This window comes from Salvia miltiorrhiza, chromosome 2 (assembly GCF_028751815.1).
Source record: "Salvia miltiorrhiza cultivar Shanhuang (shh) chromosome 2, IMPLAD_Smil_shh, whole genome shotgun sequence".
Classification (NCBI taxonomy): domain Eukaryota; kingdom Viridiplantae; phylum Streptophyta; class Magnoliopsida; order Lamiales; family Lamiaceae; genus Salvia; species Salvia miltiorrhiza.
Genome location: NC_080388.1, coordinates 28699148 through 28720957, shown reverse-complemented (window position 1 = coordinate 28720957; position 21810 = coordinate 28699148). Strand labels below are relative to the sequence as shown.

The window sequence follows — 21810 nt, the reverse complement described above, 5'->3', positions numbered from 1 at the left end:
AATCTTGGCACTTATGGCACTAATAGTGACATAAGTGACAACGGAAATTCAAAATAAAACCAAATAAAATAGTCTTTTTGGCACTTATGACACTATATTAGTGCCATAAGTGCCAACGGAAATCCAAAATAAAACTAAGTAAAATGATCATTTTGGCACTTATGGCACTACTAGTGCCATACATGCAGCACAAATACAGAAACAACAGCATCATCTAAACCATAAATGGATAATCTAAACCCTAAATGGAACATCTAAACCCTAAATGAAATATCTAAACCCTAGGGGAAAGTGTTTAAAATGGTCCTTTTGGCACTTATGGCACTACGTGCAGCACAAATACAGAAACCACAGCAATAACAATAATAACTGACACACCCAAAAATTAGAAAAAACCAAAAACTCGAAATTCCCCCGACCGAAACGATGTCATCGAACAATGACAGCCCGTCGTCGCCCACGGCGGCAACCGCCGTCGACACTACGCCTTTGCTTGGCGACCAGAGCCCCAACAATCGTTCCCGCTTCCTCAGCCTCCGCGGCGCCGCTCGATTTCTCTGTCGCGCCAGCAGCCACGGCCGCTCGATGCAAGAGCCCTCCGTCCACGTCCGCGAAGTTGCGGCGGAGCAAATCAAGGAGCGCAAGAGTGATTGCTGGGTCGAGGGAATTGGCTACGGCCATCGGAGGCAGCTTCTCCGGCGCCAATTTGAAGAGGAGAGATGGAGAGTTTTTCTTCTTCTTTTTTGTGCAGTGAGAAAGAGAGAGGGTTAAAGGGTATAATAGGCATACCGTATAAAAAATGGCCAAATTTTAGTTTATTTCAAGTGAGGGCCATAATTTATGTTTGTCAACTCAATAGGGGCCATCCGGCCCTATTGTTTCTTTTTGTTTTGGGATAGATGGGGAAGTAACTTTGATTCCTAGACGCAATCTTCTGGCAAGGCGGGCGCGTCCAGGAGACGACTGATGTGATGGAATACAACTCTTTTTAATTATTACTCCGGTGATATTTTGATTAATTTTATTCATGATCCTAACAATCGGTTATCCCATGATATAAATGATTTAAATATATAAAAATATAGATAAAATATTTTGAGGTAATAATCGATTGTAAAAATAGAATTCAAGCCAACCTCTACAATAATTTTCTTAATCAAATGAAAAAAATACCATTTGAGATTTTGTTATTAAAAATACAATAATAAATAATGAAAAAAAAAATACTCCTTCTGTCCTCTTCAAATGACCCTATTTCTATTTTGGGTTGTCCCACTTCAAATGACTCATTCCATTTATAGAAATAATTAACACTATTTTTTGGATGATCCCACCACCACTTTACATCTTTATCTCATATTTTTTAATCACCGTGCCAAAAAAATTTCGGCCCATTTAAAATAGGACAAAGGGAGTAGATTGTAGTGAGTCACTGATAAAGGATAAAAGTTGGTTGATAACATGTCAGGGTTGTACGCAGAGTGCTCTTCTCCGAGATTCGAACATGTGTATATTTTGGGTATACCACCGATTTGCATTTTTCCACAAGTCAGCCAATTTATTTTTTTCATTACCATCGATTTACTCGAAATTTCTGTATTGCTTTCCCAGTTCCCACCCATACCTTTATGTAATATTTCATTTTTTTGTTGGGAAAAACACTATTTTAGTTTGTTGCATGCGTGTCCTATTTCTACACACATATCAAGATTTGTAATATTATTCATGGTCTTTTATACATTGCGCAAGCTTTTAGTGCATAGACAACATTGTCTGTGAATCCATGTTTAAGTAAGTTTGAAGACGCCTGGATTGGTGGAGTTGGATCTTTAAGTCTTGGACCCAGATTGTATTGGTGAACAATAGAACGTAATGTACTTGTATTCGTCCATTATTATTATTATCCCTACTTGATCCGACACCATTCAAGTTAGCTTAGTTTGTGATCACTATTTTTATTAGCAACAAAATCGCAACTCACACAGCGCAATTGTAGTAACAAATAGTAAGTAGAATATCGTCTCCACAGGGACTGATAACCGAAATAACCTTAGCTACTCCCTAAACAAACTATCACAGTAGACAGACAAACATAAAATGAAGAAGATTTAACTAAAGCTAAATTCAAATAGCAGCAAAAAAAATTCAAGAGGAAAAATTCAGATAATGAAAACGACTTATCCTAGGGTAGTAATTTCATTAACTAAATCCACATAATCAATCAGTTTAATCCAGATATAATGAGAGATCACTTAATTAATCAATTACTCTCGCTAGAGCAACAACGATCGTAGATTAGTAAATTCTCTATCTCCGCTAGGTCTCAAAAAAATCTACTAACTCCCAGAAGCACATAAGAATAGCTCCATATGATCCACCTATCTCCGCTAGGTCTCAAGGTTAAGATCATATCATACATTCTTGAATCCGCTAAACAGTTATCTCCGCTAGGTCTCAAACCGAATAGCTAAACATGCAAACTATTGGCCAAATAATTCACAAGCATTCAAGCACAATGAATTATGAATCATAAACTGGAAGGCAAATAGGTATTAACAAATTAATCACATGAATTCAATTAACTATTTACAAACCCTAGAATCAAAATAAGAACTTAGCCAGACATAATGAAATAAAACAGAAACATATTAAAAAAATGCAATTGTAAAAACTGAATTAAATAAAACTGAATGAAAAATCTTGAATCTTCAATCTTCGCAGAAATCCAATCCAAACTCTAAAAACTGGAAAGCAATAATAATCTAAAGCTATGAAACTGAAAAACTAAAGTTGGGAACCTTCAATAGGTCAAAAGAAGACCTATACAGTGTCAGGGTAAAAAATAGAGTTTGAAACCCAGAAGAACTCTAAAAATCAGAAAAACTCACAAAACCGCCCATAACGGCGACCAACTTAGCGACCTGCCGAGTGGGTCGCCGTTTTTTGTGCTAAACCCCCCCCCCCCAAAAAAATGGCGCCCGCCGTTTCTCCAGAGCGAAGCATGAAAGCGAGACAGAAAAATCGCGACCAACTCGGCGGGTGTCGTTTTCCTTCACAAAACGTCGATTTCGCCGACCTACACCAGTGGATCGCCGAAATCGGACTGCTGCGCGCGACTTTTTTGTTTCGGCCATATCTTTCTCGTCCGAATTTTGATTTGCAATCCGTTTGCGCTCACGAACTCCTCTCAATACGAACTACAAATTCGATCTCAAGATTCCTATAAAATTCATCAAAGTTCAGGCAAATATCATATTTCACAAGATAAAACAATATACGCACAAAACAACTATCAAACACTCAATTTCCTATAAAAGTAACATCATATGAACATTAAAAACCATGGAAACATGAGTGTTATCAGTTTGTAATGTATGGAAATGGTCCGACATTTCTGGATTTTAGTGCAAAATATTTGTATCTCAATTTTTGGAATTTATATTCTACTTGAAATTTGTGTTTCTTTATATCTATGAAAGTGCTTGTGTTTGACAATGTATTTTGAGATTTTACGAATTTTCTTTTCAAAAATTGAGTATCCATCGATATAATACAACAATAACAATTTTATGGATTAATAAATTTAAATTTGGCAATATGTTTTGTTTATTATTAGTATTTATTCAATAAACATTGATTTTTTTTGTTGTTTTTATATTATTGCATTGAATTTGTGAGGTCTTTGCATTCGAATTTTTTTATTATCTCGTTGATGATCAGTACTGTGGATGTTTTGTGAATCAATCCTAACACATCCAACAAAGAGGCATTCTAAAAATTGAATGGTTACTTATGTTGTGTTTGTTGTATACCCAAGAGGTTAATCATTCAAAGAACCATCATTTATTTGGTTTATTACTAAGACCAATTTTTTTATTTCAATGCGGCTTTATAGACATGTTTTGTTTTGAAATGAGCCTAATTTTAAACAAGTCATATGGTATTGATGAAGATGGTGATAAATTCAGTTGGAATAGTAGCATCAATAACTTTGGAAATGCTTCATCCTCCAAAGGCACTGATCATTCCTTACTAATATCTCTTATGATAGTAAATTTGATGAAAATGATACCGCATGAGATGGTAATTTTGTTTTGTTTTTTTTTTTTAAAAAACAACAATTTGGATGCCTCTATGGATAGAGGCCAAGAAAGTGAAATGAGAGACAATGTTAACTCTTTGAAAACTTTGAAGAAAATAGTGGAGAAAATGATTGATGTAGGAAGTGCTATTGACATACTTGATGAGGTATACGTATTGTACTGTGAGTATGCACGTTAAGTCGGATTTTGTGTGAACAAAAGGAATCAATCGTATTTCCTTAACTCTATGGATATTTGTGTTAAGGAGTATTATTATTCTTGTGAGGCATATATTATGATAACAAGCGGTCTTCTGGCATATTAGCGTCGTACAAGAAACAAACATTTCAAACAAATTGCAAAGTAAGGCTTCGAGCGGGAAGGGATGAAGTCGATGGTCTTTGAAAATTCTCTATTTTTTTAAGAAACACAATCACAAATTGGTTGATCCATCATATAGTTATTTTCTAAGATCGACGCGCAATATGTCTCAGTCGAAGAAGACTTTGTTACTAGCTATGAAAGATGGCGGCATTGGAATTAGCTGTGCTTACTATTTTGTGGATAATGAAGTGGGTAGTGTAGAAAATATCGGATTTGTACCGAAGTATGAATATGACGAGTTACATCGTGAGAGGAAAATGATGTCTAAGGTTGACAATACGGATGCCAACAAACTATTGGAGTATTTGGCTAAAAAAGGATTGACAGATCCGTCCTTCTATTAGAGGGTAAAGCTAGATGACAGAAGGTTGAAAAATCTATTATTTAGGGATAGTCGTTGCCTTATAGACTATCATCACTTTGGCGCTGTCATTTCTGTTGATGCTACTTACAAAACGAACAAATACGACTTGATTTGTATACCTATAGTTAGTATCAATCATTAAGGACCAATGTAATGTTTGCAATTGTATTTTTGATGAATGAATCGTACGAATGATTATTCAGAACATTTCTTGAAGTCGTGTATCAAAAGGAGCCTTGTATCATATTCTTTTACCGAGATCGTCTGCTTATGAATAATGTTAACTACACTTTCCATGAGGCTTTCCATAGGCTTTGTCAGTGACATGTAAACAAGAATATTGTAAAGCATGTTGAAGTCGAATAAAAATTTCAAGAATATGTGGTTTCGTTGAATGAATGGTTGTGAAACTGAGGAGAAGTTTGAATGTTGTTAGCGAAGTATGATTTTGAAAACATTGGTTGTCAGCTTTCACGCTTGATAAATTTCTAGCAAGATTATAGACCACCTCTCGCAGTGAAGTGACCAACAAAGTGTTGAAAGACTTATGCTCGTCATCGACAGTGCATGAATTTTTCTTGGATTCGAGAGACTACAGAAATTAGGGGTGAGCAGAAACCGAACCGACACTGAAAACCTAACCGAACCGAACCGGATTGGTGCGGTTCGGTCCCAATTCTATTGGTTTGGTTTTCAGTTCGGTTTTAAAAAATAAAAATCAAAAATTTTCGGTTTGGTGTCGGTTTCCATTTTTTGGTTTGGTTTTAAACCGAACCGAACCGAACCGAACCGATACATATTAATATTTTATTATATATAATTATTTTATAATATATAATTATTTTTCTAATTTTTTTAACCTAAAACTAAAACCCTAATTGACAATTATAATATATAATTATTTATCATGTTCATGTTGTGGGGATTTGACATTTGAAATTTGTGTATTTCACATTATTTTATAATTTTTAATTGGTATTTTCGAAAAAAATAAAATAAAAAAATTGCATCGTCCGGTTCGGTGAACCGAACCGTAATTGATGGTTTTATCGGTTCGGTTCTAGACCCCCAATTGGTGCGGTTCAGTTTCAATTTTAACCATCGGTTCAGTTTTTGGTTTTAAGTTTTTGGTTCGGTTTTGCACCGAACCGAATTGATGCTCACCCCTAACAGAAATCTTCGGGAAGAAGAGGATTTTCTTTGTCGAGGCATGCCAAGTATGTTCGTGCAACATAGTGGTATTTTACTTCAGGTGGCCAAGTCTTGTATCCGCAGTTTTTCAAGTCTTTTCAGTACGAAGAATTAAATACAATATTTGTCAATCTTACTAATGTCCATCCTGATATGAACGATGAGATCTTGGAATTCAAGGTTACATCAAGAACATCGATGTTAGGATATCACATTGTCAAGTACAATCAGCGTAATGAAATAACATCATGTTCTTGTCAAATGTAGGAAACTGAGGCTGTGCTTTGTCGCCATGTATTTAAGGTTTATTTTCATTTAAATTCTCTAGAATTCCTGGTGAGGTGATATTGAGTAGATTGATAAGGGATTTGAAGCAGACTATAGCTCTAAACGAAGGGTCATTAGCTAGTCAATGAATGAATAAATTCAGCAACATGGTTTTTGTTAATCATAACACAAAACTGGTTTACGACATATTGTGCAAATGCAAGGATGATCTGATTTCTAGGGATGTAATCAATGACTATATTAGGTCTATGTTGAGGCAATGGATGATTTGAGAATAGACAAAAATTTAAACCCCAACTTGTTCGGAGCTAACAAAAGATTCGATAAGGTATTGCATCGGCTTGTAAGGAATCCTAATCCCAAGAAGAAACGTCTGTATCAGTGACAAAAGATAAGCAGAGAATGGGAAGATGATGCTTCTAAAGGACCAAATAGAACAAATGATAGAAACCATGTTGAAGGTGAGTACGTAACTCTATATTACCTTTGTTTGTTTTGAATGTTCATTAACAAATCTTTACATATTTTCCTTTTGACACACAAATGAGTCATTGACTAGGATCTATTGGGCAAGCCAACAAGTTAATCGTGAAAGATTGTATGACAACATTGACTGCTTGTCAGCAGAATAAGCTTATAACGACTTCATATTTATTTACGTGTAGCTTGAACATTTGGTAGATGGTTTTAAGGCATCGGATCTGCCACCACCTTTACCACGATAACTATGACATCCTCTCTGTACAAACTGAGCCATAGAATCAGTAATGGAGTATGAAGTTTGTTGCGGGCGAATTTCATGAGATTGCAAGACATATTTTTTGATATCCCGACCCTTTTTTATAAGAAAATATAGAAAGCCCTTAGATTGGTATACTATTGATACACGCCCGATTTTTAATAAATTATAATATTTCAAAGAGATTTTACAAATTGAAATTCATTATTATTAGTTTTATCAAAGGCCATGAGCTCATTATTAAATTACATGAGAAATGTTCTTACTAGTATTTTTATTTTTATTTATTTAATTACTCTCTTGTGAGTTATTTTTCTTTAGTGCCCAAACCTAAGTGCATGAGATATATATGTGTAATGGGGTGAGAGCTGAGATGTACTAGTTTCACTGTACTATATGTTTCTCTTTTAATAAGCCCCTAACGCCCTAAACCCACACAGACATTCTTCTGGTAAAATTCTGCATTCCTTTTCTTTTATCTTTATCTCCCTTTTCTTCTATTATTTTACCAGCAGCAAATAGACAAGCTCATTAATATTCTGCAGAACAACCATGAAAACACAGAAAACTTGAACATTCATAGAACTCATTGTTGGGTCCCGGAGGGTCACTGAACTAGTGTATGGGGGGGGAGGGAATACACCAGTAGACTATTTTAGAAATTCTTTTGTTATGACTGAAAAAGTATCGACTGATACTGAAAGAAGCGGACTGAAGTCAACAGTCAAAGATACATTCAGTTGAAACAAGGGTGTAGGCTGATACTGAAATAACTTCAGTATTTTGATTTCAGTTAGGCACAAAGCTTTAACTGATAATCCACGTAAGGCTTCAGTCTAGATTTTGAAATCAGGTGAGTGTTATTAATCTTACTGATTATCCAAGGATTTATCAGTTAGACTAATAACACCCGCAGCGGAAGATAAACTTAAGTAATAGCCTTTGTGATTAGAACTTTGTCAGATTTTAAGTTTCACTTTGCGATTTATCAGTTTCAGTTAAGTAAGAAGATTGTGCACATATAAGAAATGTAAATACTGAAAGCGATAAACTACACAAGGTTTTTACGTAGTTCAGAACAAGTTACTACGTCCACGGTCAGTTGATCACACTGACAATCACTCTGGACTTGTGCTTAGGGGTGCACAGCAAACCTTCAACTGAAACAAGGTTTCAGTGCCAATGCTATGGATTGGACTTCTCGTCTCCTTCTCAGCTCACAGTTGCAAAGACTACACTTGTCTTGCTTGCGGGGGCTAATAACTCTTGAGTTCAGACCACTATCTCGAACTCTCTCTCTCAAACTCTCTTTTCGCTCAGTTGAAAATGGTTTCAAATACCAACTAGATTATAGAGAACAGGCTCTTTGTAATCGGAGACTTAGGCTAAGGATTTTATAAGGAATTTGCCTAAGAATATAAGAGAACTTATGTAACCAGTACACTGATTTGGACTTTGCATATTCTCTTCTTCGATTCAAACTTTGAGTAGCAGCAAATAGGCTGAGTTACGATTTTGGCAGAGTTTCAGCTTGAGCGTTTGAATCGGTGAAGATTGTAGATGTTCCTCGAGCTCTATTTATAGGCGAAGTCTTGAATAGATTGATCACTAATTTACTTAGCAACTAAACCGCAACTAAAACGGTGTAACTGTAGCACAAACGTAGCAATCGAGTATCGTATCCACAGAGACTGTAAAACGAAATTACTCTATCTATTTCCTAAACAGACACTCACAGTAGACAGGCAAAACAAAAAGGAAAGCGAATAAAAAACTAAATTTAACAAAATAAAATCTAAAGAGCAGATAAACAATGATAACTAAATCAAATATAAAGAAAACTCTGACCCTAGGGATGTACTTTTACTAATTAACTACATTATTTAATCTATCAATTCAATTACCAATTTAATCCAACTCTGATGAGAGATCAAATAACTATTCACAAGCTTCTCTAACAAACACCTATGAAAGTAGATTAATTTACCCCCCTTCACATTCAAGATTACAAGGAATAAATTAACTCCCAAGCGTACACAAAGAATAGCTCCCTACAGTTTCACCTATCCCATTCAAGTGTCAAGGCTACTACTATAACATGCATTCCTGAATCGGCTGAACAATTATCGCATTCAAGACTCAAACTGAACAGCTAGACATGCAAAATATTGGCCAAATAATTCACAAGAAAATAAGCACCAGGAATCACGAATCACAAGTTGGAAGGCAAATTGATATCAATAAATCATAAACACGTAATTAATCAGCTATGTACAAACCCCAAGTTCAGATTAACGAACTAGCCAGACATCGTAAAAGAAAACATAAACATATTAAATAAGAGAACAATTGCAAAAACTAAATTATATAAAACCGTAGTAATTGAATGTAATAGCTTGAATCTTCACTCTTGCAGAAATCAAAATCCAGTGCTCTAGGAATTAAAAAGCAATGAAAACTAAAGCTATGAAACTCAAAAATAAAAGTTGGGAACCCTAGATAGGTCAAAAGATGACCTATTTATAGTCTTAGGGTAAAACATAGAGTTTTAAATCAAAAATAACATTGGAAAGCGGAAAAACGTGCAAAACATAAAACACGCGGACAAAACGGCGGCCTGTTCGGCGATCGCCGAACAGGTCGCCGAATTTGCCTTCAAAATCGCCCAAATTCGGCGATCGCCGTTTTTCCACCATTAAGCATAACTTTCGTCCAGGGCTCTCGGCGACCGCCGAATTGGTTGCCAAAATTGTTCTTCAAATGGCCGAATTTCGGCGGTCAACTCCTTTGACCGCCGATTTTTCTCCTTCTCGTTCCGACTTCAGAATCTTCGTCTTTTCTCGATTTTTGGGCTCGATTCTCTCAAAACTCTTCTCTTAAACATATTCCTTTCACTCCATGCTCCAATACCACTCATTTCTGCATCAAAATAGCCAAAACTACACCCGACCATGAAATCATGAAATAATAGCCAATGAACTCCAAATGATAATAAAACGGGCGTAAAATCGACTTAAACCGCAGAATATAAACCATAAAAACCATGCAAAATGAGTGTTTATCATAGATCCGTTGGCAAGATGCTCTTTGAGAATTTGACCGTTGTGAGAGAGATTTGAATTTGGCTAAGGCTTCAATATTCGATGTTCCTGATTTGGTGAGGAACGGCTTCTCTAGGTGCATGAGCATGTTGCCTCTAAAAAGTTAGCACAAAAAAGGAATGCTCTGCAGGAATGGACGATCTTCAATATCTCTGCATTTAATGCGGCTGTACTTGGTGTGTACATGGCTTCCTTTTAACTTAAATTCTTCAGTCCGAGGAAGAATGTCAATTGATACTTGACTTAAGTATCAGTCCGTTAATTCCACGTGGCCAGCATTAGTTATTCAGTCATAACTGATTCTTCAGTGAGATCTTCGTCCATTTAATACTTCAGTATTTGACTTTGGTGTTTCCACATGTTGTCTTCAGTCGAGTAGTCTTTAGTCCAACGATCTTCAGTCTTTAGAACATCAATCTAACTAGATAACATGAACTCTAACACTTGAGTTCTAAAAGTTCTAGTCTATTACAAAGAAAATCTACTAGTTTTGGTATCATCAAAACTAGGGCTAGGATATTTCATTAATTTCCCAACACTCATAGACCAATTCTTCTTTAAACCAAAGAATGAGAGAAGAAAGATCAGTTCAAAACAAAAACAATCAAGAACCTTCATCAAGAAATTTCAGAAACTCAAAACAACCAAAAATCAAATCTTTACATTTGGAATTTCTTATCTTAACATCTAAAATTCCTTTTGATTTCCCTAGTGAGTGAGAGTTGACGAAACGATGAGAGAGAGGGATGGGGGCTGTCAGAGCTTCGACGTCGGGCTGTTGAGACAGCAACTGCCGGTGCTGCATATGTGGTAGCAACCCGCCGGCCACTCACGGCCAAGGCAGATGGAGTCGGGGCACGGTGGTGCGGCTTGTGGCTGGCAAGAGGCGAGGTGGCGAGGTCGGAGCGGCGTGGCCGAAGGCCAAGCGCCGTGACGCGGTGTGAACGGAGCAACAGCAGCGGCGGCGGCCCCTCCTTGGCTTTCCGCTGATGGAAACGATAGAGAGGGATGAGGGGAGACGAGTGGCGGCGGCAGCGCTCCTTCCTTGGCTGTCTGCCGTCGGGTACGCAAGAGAGAGAGAGAGAGAGGCAAATGGAAGGTGGTGAGAGAGGGAAGGCAATAAGTGAGGTAGGCGTCGGAGCCGGCGATTCTCGCTGGGGTTGTAGCAGGCGGCTGCGGATCTATGGAGGGACAAGAGGGGGTGGTTCTGGGAGAGGGAAAGAGAATTAGAGAGAGAGAGAGAGAAGAGATGAGCTTGTTTTAATTGTTCTCTTATTTTAGGGCTTTATTTCTTTAAAGTTTGGACTTTTATTTTGGGCTCTCCCTTATTAAGGTAAATAGGCTTACTTCTTTTATTATCTGATGGGCCGATTTTATTAATTTAAATGGGCTTTACATTTTTAACATAATACTTGAGTTGCATTATTTATAACAAGCCTTTAAAATGTTTCTTTGGACTTTAATTATTATTTTGGGCCTGTAAATATTTTAATAAATTTTATTAATTTTTCTCCCAAGATTAAGGTGTATATTTTAAATTATTAATTATTTTATAAGTTTTAAATTTATTATTAGTTATATTTATTAAGTTATTAATTATGTATTAAAGGTTTATGGATTCACTCAAAGAGATTATTGAACTTTTATTATGGTTAAGGTACAGATCCACCCCTAAACTAGACATCCCTAGAGCGTATCCCTCCCCATTCTCGAACTTGGTCCAAATAAACCCCCAAAGTCCAAAAAAAGTGTACATTTAAACCCAGCCACTAAACGTCCGTTTAACGCCATTTATTTAATTTTTTTATTATTATTTTCGGAAGGGGCCCACCATCACCTACCATTTACGCGGGTTAGTAACAAACCAATAGAATATGAAGAGTTTTCTTCCATTTTGAAAACTACAATCGACAGACGAAATCAAGGGAGAAGAAGGCTGTTTCGGCGATTTCTTCACGTGTTTCGAGTGCTCCGGCGACGATATAAAGCAAGTTTTGAAAATAGGTAAGTGTTGCATAAACTTGGCACTTGGAGGTCGTTTTTTCAGAGCATGCAAACTAATATGGAAACATATCAGTTGTTATTTTTTTTAGATGAAGAGGAAACTTAAATTGTTCTCTTGTCGTTTTTTTTTTGTTGTTGTGCAGAATTAATGTCTCATGCAAATGTCACTTTTATTTTCAATTTTTGGGGTTTTTGGAAGTAAGATGAAGAAACTGGTAAATTGAAATATGATGGTTGGAACTCTATGGAAATAGAAGACACATTAGGAAATATGAGTCTTGCTAGAATGATGTCTGAATTCGAATCTTTGATAAAGAATAAACCTAGGGTAGTTTATGCGCTTGATGAGGATCACATTTTAGAAGAAGGCCTAATACTCCTTAGGGATCAAAGGCATTGTGCAAAAGTGTTAGATTACCTTGAATTACTAGGACAAATGAGTTTATGTTATTTGCTGACCATGAAATTGACCTTATGCCTAGTTTTACACCTCTTCCATTATTTCCAGAAGAAGATACTGATACTGAAATTGGGAATGATTGTAATGATGGGGTAGGGGCGGATCGTGTTGAGGTTGAGAAAGAGAGAGTAGAAGCTGGGAATGGGGATGCAGATGATGATGATGTGGGGGCAGAGGATATTGAGGTTGGGAATGACAGATTAGAAGCTAGGAATGGGGATGGAGATAATGATGATGTAGGAGCAGAGGGTTTTGAGGGTCTTGATAGTATAGAACAGAAGTTAGAGGCAGAGGGCAGTGAAGGAGAAGTGGTGATGAAGTAAGGGCTGAGGGAGAAGGGAATGGTGATGAAGTAAGGGCAGAGGGAGAGGCTGAAAGTGATGATGACTCTAGTGTTTATAGTGATGATTTAGGTGAGAGTGATGATGATGATGATGATGATGAAGTGAAGCATGGGCAGTTTATGGGTAGTGTCAAGGAGGGAGAAGAAGGCAGATTTGAGTTGGGGATGACCTTTGCAGGGGCAAAGGAGACTAGGGAAGCCATAAATGCATATGGTGTTTGGTTTGGATACAAATTAAAGTTTGTAAAAAATGAGCCTAATAGGATTAGAGTTGTTTGTATGAATGAGAAAGAGTGTCCATTTGTGTTGCATGTATCTAAGGATAAGGATGTCGCATTTTGCTAGTCCTCAAGCAAAATCCATATAAATCTAATAAAGAGGTGGTTCCACGATGCTCATTTCCAACCAAACATTCAACAAGCCAATTCCAGATTTTTTTCCCAAAAAACATATGTCTCTAGATAATGCAAATACTTAGAGTTGAAGAAGCAAAACGACTGTAAGATAAAAGATTCGATCAGACCCAGCTCTCCGCTAGAAGTGAATTCCCTAATTTGACTCAACCTAAACACTACGCTAGATTGACTTGCAATAGGACAAGATCTATTGTAATGTGTAAGCTAACCCAAGTCGTCTATCAAGGAAGATCTTAAAGGGCTTTTAATTATATCGCAAGAAAGCAGTAAAGGTTTGATTAAAAACGGTAAACTTAAACTTAAAACTTAAATGTGAAGAGTAAACTTGAACATAAACTTAAACTTGTAAATTTGACTAGGCAAGAAACTATTAAACCCTAGACAAGAATTAAACGCTTAAAGTAAATACAACTTAAGAAATTAAATACTTGTAAATAAAAGCTCCTAATCTAATGAACATAAATTAAATTGCATAATTTAAAAGAAAGCATAAACATATTTAAATTGCATAATTTAAATTACATGATTGAAAATAAAACATAAACGTAAAAGCAAAGCATAAACATAACGAAACAAAAGAAATTGAATTAAATACAAAATATCATAAACTTCTTGAACGTGCAATCGCTGTCACTCAATTACAATCCAAGAGGAAACTAAAAACAAAGCTAAATTGAAATCTAACTAGAACAATAAATTCGAAAACTTGAATAAACTAAGAAAGCTTGTAAACCTAAACTTTGGCTGCCTAGCGGAAGAATGACTCTCAAAAGACGGAACAAAGATTAGGGCAAAGAGATTGATTGTAACTAAGTGCCGGAGGCAAAAGGATGTATCTAACTAAATGCCGGAGGCAGAAGGATGTATCTTCATTCACGTTCAAGCCCCCTTTTATAGACTTCAATCCAATCCTAATCATCATCAAACTCGCCATGCAAAACCGGACTCTTAAGAAAATAGAATCGTGAACTCAAAGGTAAGTCCAGCTGTATCGTATTCACTCACGATTCATCGATAGCACAATTGTTATCAACTTTTTAATAAAATTGAAATCCAACTAAAATAATATGACATTATTAGTGTTATAATTTTTTTTCGAATCAATGTTATAAAATTAAATTTAATAAATTTAGAAATTTTATTTATAAAAATAAATCATATCTTATTTGTAAAGTTATATAGAAATAATGAGTGTAATTAAATTTCTTATATAATATTTTTCTGCATAAAAAATGGTCGAATTTAATAATTTACTAAAGGTTATTATATAATCTATATCTGATAAAGTTATAATTTTCATAAAATTTAAATTGGTTTAAATAGTCATTAATTTGATCTCCATTACATTGGTTTGTTTATGAGAGCGCTTTTGAAATAATCATTTTGAAAAAGAAAACACAATATTTGGCAATTAATTGAAAAAGTACATGTTGGGAACCTTGTGGAATATCCTAATCCTTGTTTTGATGATACCAAAATTCATAGGTCTTAATTGTAATAGACTATAACAAGTTTTGAACTCAAGTGTTAGAGTTTGTTTCTAGTTTAGTATGCGGTTATGAAGACTGAAGACTGAAGGACGAAGGACTGAAGACTGAAGATACCAACTGAAGTATCAGTTGAAGAATTAGTTTGGAACTGATTACTTAATGCGTGCCACAAACTGATACTAAAGTCAAGTATCAGTTGAACATTCTTCCTCGGATTGATCTTCCAACGTTCAAAGGAAGCCACGTACTCACAAGAGTACAGCCGCATTAAATGCAGAGATCTCGGGATCTTATCTCTGCAGAGGTCATTCCTATTTGGTGGTTACTTTATCAGAGACGTCACATCTCCTGTCCCTCAAGAGAGCCGTTTCCACCAGACAAGGAACTTCGAAGATTGAAACCTCATCCTAAATTCGAATTGCTCTCAAACGGAAGAAATCTTGAGGACGTTCTACGCCAACGGATCTATTCAAGAGTTCTCCTACAAATAGCGCTCGATGATTACTTCAATCTTCACCGATTCAACGACATAAGCTGATGCTTTGCCAAAATCGCTACTCAGCCTAAAGCTCAACCTCTCCAAAGCTTGAATCGAAGAAGAGAATTCCAAAGCCAAAAATCAGTCACTGCTGATTACATACATTCTCTTAGACCTTAGGCAAACCTCTGTTTACCCAGAAGCCAAGGTCAAACTTGCTACAAAGAACTTGTTCTTTGCAGTATAGTTGGCACTCGTTCAAACCTCCTTTCCAAAAGAAAGTTTTGAGTGTTTTGAGTGATTTGGAGTTCAGAAGGGTTTTCTGACTCTGAGAGTCTTAGCGCGGGTTGTGCTAAGCAAGATAAATCCGACACGAGTGAAGTGTGGGTACTGAAGAAGGGTTTTCTTCAGTGGTACGGTTGTGTGCACCCGACAAGCACACGGTTTGGTTTGCAGTGCACCTGTTAAGCACTTGCGGAGTGGATTGTTGGTCTGATCAACCGACCGTGGATGTAGGAAAGGGTTTTTCCGAACCACGTAAAAGTCTCTGTGTTGTTTATCGCTTTCAGTTTTACATTCCTACTTGTGTTGTTTCAATTGATAAACGAAATACTGATTAACGGCAAAGAGAAACCTAAGACCAACAACGTGCTCTACCGAGGCTATTGCGAAACTAAGTTTAATTTCCGCTGCGTATGATATCAGTCTGATTGATCTATCTTTTGATAGTCAGGAAGAGTGTTATCATCTCTGTTTTAGCAAACTCGACTGAAGCCCATAAGTGCATCAGTTAAGTTACAGTAGCTTAACTGATAACTCCTTACTGAAGAGCGTTCAGTATCAGTCGTCAACCCTGTTTGGTCAAAACTGTTTTCAGTCAACAGGTGTCTTTGTTTGCGTGTAAAGTTTCGTTTAGATCTCTTTCTTGAGATCCCTCTGATTGAGGATTTTGTGAAAATAGCCCATAGGTGTATTCCCCCCCCATACACCTATTCGAGACCCCCCGGGACCTAACAAGATGGTCAGCTCTGACTATGCAAGTCAGTTCTGCTCTGGCATTTACGCTCTGCTCTGGCACAGACTCACCGCGCAGCTCTGCTCTGCGCGGGCTTTTCAGCTCTGGACACCAGAGTGCGCCTAAAAACGCCATTCTAATCCAAAATCTCCAAAATTACACTCTTCCATCTATAAAACCTAAATCTCCTGCAAAGCATAAAACAAACCCATAACTGCACCAATTTCTAGAATATTTTACTTAAAGCATGCGCATGCAAACCCTTAAAATTAGAACAATTAAGCATAAATCAATCGCCTTTTGTAATCAATATCTCATTTTACAACTATTTCCTTATTCACAATTTTGTGTTCTCTTTAGAAGTTCTTTCTTTAATTTCGACAGTTAAGCCAAGATTCGTGAGATACAACCTTTTGGAGGTAATCCAAAGTCTTCTCACGTGGTTTCTCATGCTCATAGATTTTCTAGAAGAGCAGAGACTCAGAGCTGTCAAATATCTCAGAATTCAAACAACTTCACACAAATAGATACGATCGTAGGCAATCACAATGACAACACTCCCTCTAGCATCTACCGGACAAATCACGTTTCAATTGCTTACAAACGCTTTACAACAAAAAAAACTCATAAATCATTTGCACCTACAGAAACATATATAAGGCGAAAAACCAGAATAGCCACCAATCAGCACTAACCCGAAAATCACATCAAAAATCATCACTTCAAAAGATCAATACGGGCAAGCTCAAATTCAAACATAAGCTAAGAACAGGGGGACCAATCGCCCAAAAAAATCAACATCATAAACAACATGCACTCATCCAAAACAAGACAACCCCCTACACTTAAAGGATGCCATGTCCTCAGGGCAAAAGATATATAAAGAGTTAGAAGAACGTCCCTGAATATTGGCAATGAAAAACAGAAGCATTGTGAAAGGCGGCGAAGTGGTTTAGGAGGCAAGCAAAAGTTTATAGTATGCTGCGTGGGGTTTAAAGTTTGCGGCCTATGAGCTTTAAGGACTCGGCAAGGGGAATGTCAGTGTTGGCGGCCTCGTCAGTGCTGGCGAGAGATTGTTAGCGCTGGTGGCCTTCGGCAAAACACAATAGCATAGTAACATCCATCCTCTGCAACACAACGAAGAACACTCAAAATCAAACCAACCAGACGGGCACCAAAACAAAAAACTAACAAACAGAAAACAAAGAACAAGTAGAACAAAAACTAAGAAGAACATGGGTTGCCTCCCATGCAGCGCTAGTGTTAAAGTCGCCAGCCCGACTTAGAGAAACCCTTAACCAAAGTCACGTTGAAGCTTCAGCTGCCTTAATCCCTGTGAAAACACATCCTCTTTTATTGCAGCTGCGGGTCCTCCTAATGAGCATACATCACTCATTACATCAAAAGACTTCTTTCTTGAAAATACCCACGTTAGTGTTGTCCAAATGAGACACTAGTTTTCTTTTCAGACTACGGTGTCCCTGCATACACAAACACTTAACACACTAATTAAACGCACCGGAGGGAGAGAGTGACATAAACAAGAAAAAGAAAAATGAACAAAGCAAATAAAAACAGAAAACAAAGTGACACAATTAAAACGCCTAAAACCTTCCCTGGCAACGGCGCCAAAATTTGACTCAACCTAAACATAATGCTAGATTGACTCGCAATCGAACGAGATCTATTGTAGTGTGTAAGCTAACCCAAGTCGTCTCTCAAGGAAGATTCAACAGGGCTCCTAATTGTATTACAGCGAAAGCAGTAAATTTTAGGTTCGATTATTAAATTAAACTAATGCTTGGAATTGAAAACTCAACTTAAAACTAAACTTAGAGAATAAACTATTAAACCCTAGGCAAAATTAAAAGATAAAGTAAAGGCTACCAGGAATTAAAAACTACTACGCTAACAATTTAAATAACTGTAAATAAAAACTTCTAATCTAATTTGACAGAAACGAAATTGCAAATTGAAAACTCAACATAATTCATGCAAATTCAAAGAAGCTAACGTGAATAAGAAATACCAATAACGCCGCGAGAATCGAATCACTGTCACTGATTACAACTTTGAAACAGAAAATTAAAGCAAAACGGAAATTGAAAGCTAACTAAAACAAAATCTCGAAAAACTTGAAGAACTTTGAAAACTAGAAAAACCCTAAACTATTTTTGGTGCCGGAGGCTGCGATGATTTATGACGGAGGCAGAAGATTGATTTTGATCATGAACCGTTAAGTCCTTTTTGTAGACTGCCTTTCATCAACCCTAAAGTCAATCAAGAGGGCCCATCAAATCTGGCTTAAAAGATAGAGTCGTGCGCGTACAGGAGAGTGCAGGTTGGGAAAAAGTGCTCGGCAAGTCACGGCAGCGCTGGTGAAAGATTTCCAGCTCTGGCGACCTTGCGCGTGATTGCCAGCTCTGGAGACGTAGGCAGCTCTGGAGATGTAGGCAGCTCTGTAGACGCAGGCAGCTCTGAAGACATAGGCAGCTCTGGAGAGTTTTGGTAGCTCTGGAATTCAACTTGGTCAGCTCTGGAACTCAGCTCAATCGACTCTGGAATTCAGCTCTATCGAGTTTGGTCAGCTCTGGCTGCCTTGACCGCTCTGGGGAGTGTTGTCAGCGCTGGCGAGGGATTGTCAGCTCTGGATGCGGTCCGCTCTGGCTATGGTCAGCTCTGGATACGGTGAGCTCTGGATGCGGTCAGCTCTGGCTAGGGTTTGTCAGCGCTGCGGCCTTGTCAGCGCTGACGAGTGATTATCAGCGCTGGCACCACTTTGAACCCAAATAAGCAATTTTTTATCCAAAATCTCCAACATAGTATTCTTCCTCCTATTTTATCAATATCTCCTACAAAGCATCAAACAGACTCATAAACGCACCAAATTCCAGAACAATTAACTCAGACTTATCACAATCAAACCCTCTGAATAAGAACAATTAGGCATAAATCACCAGGGTCTAGTGGTAAAAACTCTAGTTGCTGACCATAGTTGTTGCAAGCCGAGAGAAGTGCCAGTGCAAGCCAAACTTATTTGGCTAAATACTTCAAAGAAGCAGTGCATAGGAATCTCAAATTCACATCCAAAGACATGCAAGGTCATGTCAAAGACCATTTAAAGCTACATGTCAGTTTGAGCAAATGCAAGAGAGCTAAGAATGAGATCATTTGCAATTTGGAGGGCAGTTATACGGAAGAGTTTAACATACTTTGTTCCTATATTGAAAAGGTCAAAGAATGTATGCCTGGCAGTAGACTGGACCTACAATTATCCACAGAGCAATTGCAGAATGGAAGGAGAGTATTCAAGAGACTGTTTGTTATGCAAGAACCTTGTAGACTTAACTGGTTAGGGGGGTGTAGACATATCATTTCTCTTGATGGCTGCCATTTGAAAGGAGTCACAATTGGATGGGAACGATGGCATAGTTCCTATTGCTTGGGCAGTAGTAAACAAGGAAAACAAGAAAAACTGGAGGTGCTTTATCCAGTGGTTGAAGCAGGAGCTCAGTTTAGGTGAAGGTGATGAGATTACTTTCATGTCAGACATGCAAAAGGTATGAATCAATAATGATAAGTGATTTTCCTTTAATTTCCATGAACTATTCAGTGTTTTAACTTGACATTTGCTTAGGGATTGATGGAGGCTGTGAATGAGGTTACACCATTAGCTGAGCACAGATGGTGTGCAAGGCATATCTATGCCAACTGGAGCAAGAAATGGATATGAAGAACTCAAGAAGAGGTTCTAGATTGTTGCATGGAGCTCATTCCAAGAAGAGTACATCTGAACTTAGCCAAGATAAGCAGAATAAACAAGAAGGTAGCTCAAGACCTTCTTCAATATCCTCCTGAAAACTGGTGCAGAGCCTTCCAAACTCCAAGGTGCTCAACTTTCATGGTAGACAACAATATCTCAGAGTCTTTTAATTCGAGTATATTTGATGCTAGACACAAACCAATCATTTCATTGCTTGAGGACATTAGGATGATAGTTATGTCTAGGATTCGGGATGGGAGGTATGTTGTTAGTTCATGGAAAGTTTATTGGTGTCCGAATGCCATGGAATTGTTTGAAGCAAACAAACAAGAGTCAGTTCAGTGTAATGTCTTATGGAATGGAGATAATGGTTATGAGGTGAGTGATGGAGAGGATAAACACATAGTGTTTATAGATACAATGAGGTGTACATGCAGGGCACGGGAGTTAACTGGTATTCCCTGCTCTCATGCAATAGCTGCATTTTACTCAAGCTCCATGGAACCTCTGTCTGTTATGAGCAAGTGGTACCATAGGGAAACTTACAGGAAGTGCTATGAACATGCAATACAACCTATACCTGATGTCAAATTCTGGACTGTGAAGGAGAATGATGCCATTGAGCCTCCACCAGTGGAGAAGAAAGTGGGTAGGCCGAAGAAGAACAGAGTGAGAGCTTCTAATGAGCCAAGGTTGAATCATAAGCTTTCAAGAAAGGGGAAGGTGCAACACTGCAGTCTTTGTGGAAGTACAGCCCATAAGAAAGACAAATGCCCTCAAAGGCCTTCACAAGTATTTTTTTTTTTACAGCTTTTAGCTATTCAATTAAACAAGATTTTTTAATAGCAACTGACTTTGCCTATAAATATGTGTAGTTAAGCAAAGAGTCACAGGCTTCTACATCATCCAAGTCTAGAAGAGGCTCACATGCTGGATTAGGGTTGTATGTGAATATTGAGACTGGAAAACAGGTCCTCAATGTAAGTTTCAACATTTATGCTTTTATAACACTTAATTTGTCATCTTATAGTCTACTAAAATAGTGGTTTTTGTATGCTTACACAGCCCGGAGGATCCCAATCCATTGTCATAAATGAAGGCACACAAAGGGAGAGTGATCCAAATACTAGATTCCCTATACCAAATGAAGCTCAATTAAGGAAGGAAAAGAGGAAAAGAGAGCCCTCAAAGAAGCAAGCAATAGAGCCATTCAAGGCTCCACAAAAGAAGAAAGAAGATGACAAGTGCAATGCGCAAAATTCGTATAGTCCATTTGAATAAATATTCACGGCCCAAACACCTAGCCCAATCCAAAAAACTGAATTAATTTCAATTAATTCAGCCCAACCCGGTACTTTAGGTCATTAAGGCCCATCGACCCAAACCCTAGAGAGGGCAGCAACTTGGGGAAGAAGGAAGGAAATAAGGTCAGTGATACGATCCCACGAATATCGGAACGACTAGGGTTTAAGAAGACATGGCAGCAAAACCCTAGCCGTCAGGCCATCACGATATAAATAATAACCAACTAGGTCATTCGACCCATACAGTCATTCGCACTCCAACACATTCTCTCCACCTTCTCTCCCCACTCGCACTATTCTGCCTCCACGCTCTCAGCCTTAGGTTTTCCGGTGATCAGATTAACCGAGACAACCCAACGGCCCTCGCTCATTGCTCAATCGCCTTCAA

The 21810-nt window shown here is 37.6% G+C and overlaps 1 protein-coding gene across 1 annotated transcript; it reads left to right on the top strand.

The window, feature by feature from the left end:
* The first annotated feature begins 20092 nt into the window (after positions 1-20092).
* Positions 20093-21399, top strand: LOC131008240 (uncharacterized). The gene is made up of 3 exons (XM_057935132.1): positions 20093-20910; positions 20994-21098; positions 21184-21399. Exons 1-3 carry the CDS (start codon positions 20119-20121, stop codon positions 21397-21399), a joined length of 1113 nt encoding a protein of 370 aa, XP_057791115.1. The 5' UTR covers positions 20093-20118.
* Positions 21400-21810: the final 411 nt, after the last annotated feature.

What these genes read in the sequence shown, in the direction of transcription:
- LOC131008240 (XM_057935132.1), top strand. Translation starts at nt 20,119, where the DNA reads ATGGAGCTCATTCCAAGAAGAGTACATCTGAACTTAGCCAAGATAAGC. An exon ending in GCCCTCAAAGGCCTTCACAA is followed by an intron (nt 20,911 to 20,993) that starts GTATTTTTTTTT and finishes AAATATGTGTAG; the next exon opens with TTAAGCAAAGAGTCACAGGC. An exon ending in CTGGAAAACAGGTCCTCAAT is followed by an intron (nt 21,099 to 21,183) that starts GTAAGTTTCAAC and finishes ATGCTTACACAG; the next exon opens with CCCGGAGGATCCCAATCCAT.